Source organism: Teleopsis dalmanni, chromosome 2 (genome assembly GCF_002237135.1).
Source record: "Teleopsis dalmanni isolate 2A chromosome 2, ASM223713v2, whole genome shotgun sequence".
NCBI lineage: Eukaryota > Metazoa > Arthropoda > Insecta > Diptera > Diopsidae > Teleopsis > Teleopsis dalmanni.
In genome coordinates, this window is record NC_051847.1 from 216,356,842 (window position 1) to 216,363,456 (window position 6,615).

The following is a 6,615-nucleotide window of genomic DNA, read 5'->3' on the forward strand; positions in this document are numbered from 1 at the left end:
ATGAGAAATACGTTAATCTTATATATATTCAAAATGAAATTAATGAAAATTAAAAATATAATTCAGAAGTGGAGAATTTATGAATACGCATAGGAATTTAAAAGTATAAAGTTTTGAACAATAAGATTATATCCATCACATTTATGTAAAGTATTTTTATTCACTTTAATTAACTTTAATTAACTTCTAGCGATTAACCGGAGTGGTATGAAATCTGCTATTATGGAAGTATTTTCTAGTTTTATGTGATATTTATCTCTGTAGTGTGTTAGGAAAATATTGTACGTAACATTTATAAATAACTGAAACTTTATTTTTATTACACATTATTGAAATGCAATACATAGACGTGTTGCAGTTTTAATTAAAATGGATGGGATTTTTAATTTATTTTAATATATTCCCATATTAGTTAGCAAGACTATTTGATTTAAAATTTTCATATTATTACTAACATATTACTAACATAAACTAACATAAACATAAAAAATTTATTAAATATACAAAATACAAAATATATAATACAATTACGATTAAATAAAATTTCTTTTTGTTTAAAATTATAACACAGCATAAATAAATAAATTAATATATTTTAAAATAATTAAGCATCCTCCGGTGGAACCCAACCTCCAAATTTAGCTTCTAATTCCTCAGCAATTTTAATACAGAGCCGGTCTTTGAATGGTGATGCGATTACTTGAAATCCTACTGGCAATTTATCCTTATTCAACCCCATAGTTACATGTGTTGCCGGCAGGCCACATACATTAAAGATTAGTGTATAATCGATTGCCCAAAGTGGTAAAAGAGAACTGTTATGGTGAATAGCTGGTACTGTAAATGTGGGGAAAAAGAGTACACCATTGTCACCCAAGAGTCTCTAAAGAGAGAAAAAAAATATATATATTTTATCATCATATTATCTTATTACAAGTACCACACTTACAATTATTTCACTTCTAAGCAAGTCCCGTTCCTTTCTATATTTATATGAATTTCTAGTTGGCATAAAACCATTTGTACGTCGCATTAACTCAAATATTAAACCATCTTTTGTAAAATCCGAAAGGCCAAATACGCTTAGTGAATATTCGCTAAGTGTTTTGAGAACTGGGAAATCTCCAGGATTTTCAATTAGAAATGGAAAATTGTGAAGGTGTGCAATCGAACTTAGCGCTATTTCAGTTGAATTACGGAAACCTTTAATTTTAGCTTCTTTTACGGGTAAACCTTTTTGTTTAAAATAATTTGCGGCGTTTAGAATACTTCCACTGATGTCATTATGAACATCGTGATGTAGAATTCCATTCAAGTCAGTAAATCCCAGCGAATAGTAGATCTGTAAATACCATTTGAATATAATATATTCTAATTTCATTTTAAATATATCAAAGATAATTTACTTTCATTTGATTCAATTGAACAGGGCTCAAGAGGTGTAATTTACTGGCTTTATTACCGGCCATCACATGCAAGATCAAGCTTAAATCACTGGCAAAACGAGTTATTGGACCCAATTGTAGGTACTGAATGTAGTCAGCATCATTAGCATGGGGAAAATGGCCACTAACTGATACCGCACCACCAGTAGGTTTATGTCCAAAAACACCATTAAATAAGCTAGGTATACGTATAGAACCAGCAATATCTGAACCAATACCAAACAAAGTAGCACCGGCACCATTTAAGGCGCCCTCTCCGCCAGAGGATCCACCACTTGATTTTGTAGCATCGTAAGCATTACAGCATTTACCATTAGTGTACGTATTTGTTTCGATACTGAAACAATATTCGGGGTTGGCAGATACAAGTAGCGGTATAGCGCCAGCTGAACGTAATATCGATATAACAGCACCATTGCTCTTCGATTTCATTCCTTGACGTTTCAGACTACCAACTTCAAACGATAAATCTGATATATAGTAAAAAATGAAATAAAACAGCGCATTTTAATAAGTGTTAAAAATATTTCAAAGTATTTTCTTACCTTTAACCCCACATGCTTCCTTCACAGTAAAGGGTACACCTAATAAAGGTTGATTTTTATACAACTCATTCAGCCGCTCTGGTGTACTTAATTTAAGCATAGCATCAACTCTATTTGCTTCTTCTAAAGCATCATCAAATCGGGTTTCAACTATAGCATTAAGGTGTGGATTAACATCTCTTATCCTTTCCATGTAACTTTCAAGAAGCTCTACAGATGAAAGCTGTTAAAAATTTTAATTTGTTAAACGATATAAATATTGTTTGATTGATTAACTACAAAAAGTTATAGATTAAGTATAAAACTTAATATACAGATTAAAAACAAGAAAAACACATTCCGTTTTATTTTATAAGAGAGTTGCAAAAGAACACTTTGATGTTTAATAGTAAGAGTTGTATGCAACTTTCAGTGCCAGCGACTTGCTTGACTACACCCGTTTTTTAGTCACATGTTAATACTGAATATGATAATATTTCAATAATTTTTCACGCATTTTTCTTTATGAATAATTTTTCTTTATAATTCAAACAGATATCCATCCATTATGTACAATATCTATCCATACTTATAAACGGACACAAATAGACCACATACCACGCAAATTATATGACAAAAAATGCTTAGGATACTCAGTGACGTATGTGACCGTAGATTTCTTGAAGAAGAAGGATTCAAAACGAAACTGACAAATTACTTAACGACTACAAATCAATTGTACGTCGCCTCAGAAATAACTGGAAACCTATATACCATAGAAACCTTAAGCTCTTTGTAGAAGCATAGATTGAATAAAAACTCGCACAAAAAAAATTAATATGTAATATAGTTGCGCTAACTATTCATGATGAAAATGGGAGAGAAAAAAAGGGCCGGAAAGAAAATAAATAAGAAGGAAAATAAATAAGAGGGTGAATAAATACCAGAGAAAATAAAAAAAAGAGAAAACGAAAGAAAGAAAATAAATAAGAAAAAAAATACAAGAGAGAAGCAATCTCTCTCATTGCTCTCATTGAAAAAGAAAGATATATAAAAAGAAAGACAATTCTAGAAATAAAACAAAAAGGGAGAGAGAGAGAGAAATGAAAAGGAGGAATAAACATAGACAGAAAAATAAAGACAGAGGGAGAAAGATGAAAAAGAAAGAGAGATACAGAAACGAAAATGGAAACCGAAAGGAGAGTGGAACAGAAATAGAGAAGAACGCAGGATCAGAGAGAAACAGGAAAAGAAAGACAGAAACAGAGAGAGACAGACAGTAAAAAGGAGAGAAATTCAAATAAGCATAGAGAGAAATTGAAAGAAAGATAGAGAGACAGAAAACAAGAGAGATTAACAGAAAGAGAATGAAGAGGAGACAGAGAGAAATAGAATGAGGGACAGAAACAGTAAAAGAGATAGGAAACGGAATAAGACCGGAAAATAAAAACATATAGAGACAGAGAGAGAAAAATAGACACAGAACAAAAGGGACACAAAAAGCAGAGTGAAAAACAGGAAGGTAGAGAAAAAAAGAAATACAAAAGTAAAACAAAAATAAACAGGAAGTGATGCCGAGAAAAGAATAGATAAAGATAAAGAGAAAAGAAAAAAAAAGCACAAAAAATAGTGTGAGAATGAAAAGAGAGAGAGAGAGAGAGAGAAAAGAGGAAACAAAAGAAGTGAAAAATACTTATCATAATATGATTGTTGTATGGATCAGGTAGCCACCTTATGAAACATTATGTATACCATAAACAATAGTTGTACAATTTATCGAATAACTTTTAGTGCAACCTATTTGTTGAATTGTAAAAATTTCACACACACACAAATATTCCTAACATGTTCGAACTTTATTCTATAGAATTCGTTAGATATTGTTCTATTTAACAAATGAATAGTCAATCATCGAATTTTATCTATCGTTAAATAGTACTTTCGTTAAATTGGGTATTCATTATCTTGAACGTCTACGGTTATATAAAAGAGGTATAGTTTTCTAAAACCCTATATTCAATTTAACAATTTTAGTGTTAGTTTAGATGGACATTCATTAAATTGGTTCTTAATTATATTGGATCTCCACTGTAATATAAAACAGGTAGTTTTCTAAAATATTTGACACGCAGTAAAGTAGAATATATAAACCGTACTTATATTCACCTGTTTATCTATTAAAGTACAAACTGATCCCTCAGTTTAAAAGCTGGTTGTATCAATCTATTCATAAGAGGTTTGGTCGTATTTAAGCATCACAAGTCGAAAATAGATAATATTGTTTTTGCGTGTAATATATGGTGGAGTTTTTGGTTCAAACCTCGTTTAAAATATTTCGAAACATATTATATTATAATTAATTAAATTTTTTTTAATTAAAATTTTTTGTATGAACTTTGAATTAGTTTTATAAAAATCTTCCCTGAATGAGTCTCTTTATACATCACTAGAATACTAGACCTTAAGAAAAAAAGTTTAACAGACCTATTTGCACGTTATAAAGGGTAAGTGGAGGTGTGTTTATGGGGAATATTTAAAACAATTTTATTAATTATTTTTATTTAAAAATAATAATAAAAAAAACAAATATTTTTCGATTTATATTGATGTGATACTATAATTGTTTTATATACTTTGAAAATTATAATAGAAATAACCGTAAACATTTTAAGAGAAAATATTATATCGAACGATGAACGATGACCGTTTTTAAAGTTGTCTTTTCACACTACCAAAAAAGATGAGTTAAATAATCCAATAAGAAAAGCTTTCAACACAAGATTAAGCCTTAATTATCCTCAAAGAGTTATTAATTCCAATGAAAGCTTTTTATTCGTTGCGCCTCTTGCACTCACACATTCATAATTGTGAATGTTACTTCCAATAAGAATGATAAAAATGTTCAGAAAAAAATGTTAACATATGAAACGTTATATTTTAGCTTTTGGCGGGTTAATAAAGTATGGATTCTTAATACATCTACATTCTAAATATTATATTAATTAACACATTAATATTTGCAAAATAACTTATTTTTAGTGCATTACGTGCATTATTATGCGACAGTAAATAAGAAAATCTCTAAATTTTTTGTATAAATATTTGCACAATAAATACCTCACGTGTCTGCAATCTCTTTAGCACTTCGGTTAATGATAATAATATTGTATCATCTTCTATTGGTGGGAGTTCATTCTTTTCTGGACTATAAACAAAATTCAATAATTTGTAAACTATAGTATAAGCAATTTTGATCATAAATTGCATTATTCGCAGAAACAATTCCATGCTGCCGAACCTCAACTATTCAAACTCAAACTCAAATTAAACACAGGCAGCACAAGTAAAGCGGTTCATAACAACAAAAACAACAAATAGAAGACAGTTGCGAATTTTGGAAGAAAGAAAGCTGAAGAAATGACGTTAGTGTTGCCAAATAAAATTTTATTAACATTTTTGCACAAAATCATTGAAGTGATCTTAAAAAGCAGTGCTACCCACTCCGTAGAACGTGTACAATGGTAAAGCTTGCAAATATCGTAAGTCGTAAGCATGACCGTAATATCGTTGTTTCCATAAACTTTTTACTGTAGCAAAATATGTTTAAAATCAAAAGTAATTCAATTAATAGAAAATAAGTTATTCTAAATATTAGTTATTCCTATTATATACTTTTCACTATAGTTAATGTATCCTAAATATTAACAGTGTTTTGACTGTCAATTATAAGAAAATGTGTGGTTGGTGAGTGTTTCAGATAGAACGTCAAATACGAGTCGATATTTCGTTACCTATTTATTTTGCCATATTATTGCGAGATTTAATTCATAGTATATTATTATATATATACCTTAGAAAAAAGTGAAAAGAGTCCCCTATGATGACTCAATATCGTTGCCATAATTTTTAAAACAATTTTTCATGTCAAAATGTGGTTTTAATTCACAGATAAAACAGAAGTGTTGGACTTTGTAAACTGGGATCGTCTAGGCTAGGATAGTCAAGCCGTGAAGTGTTTCTTTTTAAATTTTTGAAGCAGAAATAAAGAATTTTAAACTATTTCCTTCTTGTTATTCTCTAATATACAAACAAACCATTTTCATTTTCCGTAGAGTAGAATGTGTTCGAAAATTGATTTAATACTAGATAATTCGAATTTATAGTTTTTTCGAACTATAAATGCGGGGCATAATTAATTTGTTTCTTTCTTATTGCAACGTAGTGAAATTAATATCGAAAGTTACTTACATTATATATATATAGTTACTAAAGTATTGCTTCAATAGCTCCTACTAACGCATTTGGCCTCCATAATTTATCTAAATCTATGAATAATTTCTGCATCGACGGTTTTTGCATTGTTTTGTCCGTGTTAAAGCATTAAGAGAAGGAATAAGAAGACCTTTCACTCAATCAAGTTGACTGGATACCACTAGGTAGCTAAGACTGGAGAAGGTACGTTCGTTCTCAAAGTGACTGAAATGGAATGTTACGTTAGATCTTAATTCAGCAAGTTCAGCAATGAATTGCTTGTATTTTTTAAGTAATTAAGTGTGCTTAAAAGACCATAAAAAAGAAATTCATTAAAAAATTAATTGTGTGTTTAAACTGCAACAATGTTGAGAATAAAAATTACTTCTGCTACT

At 29.6% G+C, this 6,615-nt stretch overlaps 2 protein-coding genes across 2 annotated transcripts in view; both read right to left on the minus strand.

The window, feature by feature from the left end:
- Positions 1-558: 558 nt before the first annotated feature.
- Positions 559-5,318, minus strand: LOC119685886 (fatty-acid amide hydrolase 2-B-like). Its single transcript, XM_038100285.1, has 5 exons — positions 5,087-5,318; positions 1,991-2,213; positions 1,407-1,915; positions 950-1,342; positions 559-883 (listed from the first exon to the last, which is right to left on the minus strand). Exons 1-5 carry the CDS (start codon positions 5,255-5,257, stop codon positions 605-607), a joined length of 1,575 nt encoding a protein of 524 aa, XP_037956213.1. The 5' UTR covers positions 5,258-5,318; the 3' UTR covers positions 559-604.
- Positions 5,319-5,449: 131 nt separating this feature from the next.
- Positions 5,450-6,615, minus strand: part of LOC119676730 (dual specificity protein phosphatase 10-like) — a 25,617-nt gene continuing 24,451 nt past the window's right edge. The window contains exon 4 of the mRNA XM_038087986.1: positions 5,450-5,556. Within this exon, the coding sequence (XP_037943914.1) occupies positions 5,450-5,556 (107 nt within the window). The remainder of the gene's footprint in view (positions 5,557-6,615) is intronic.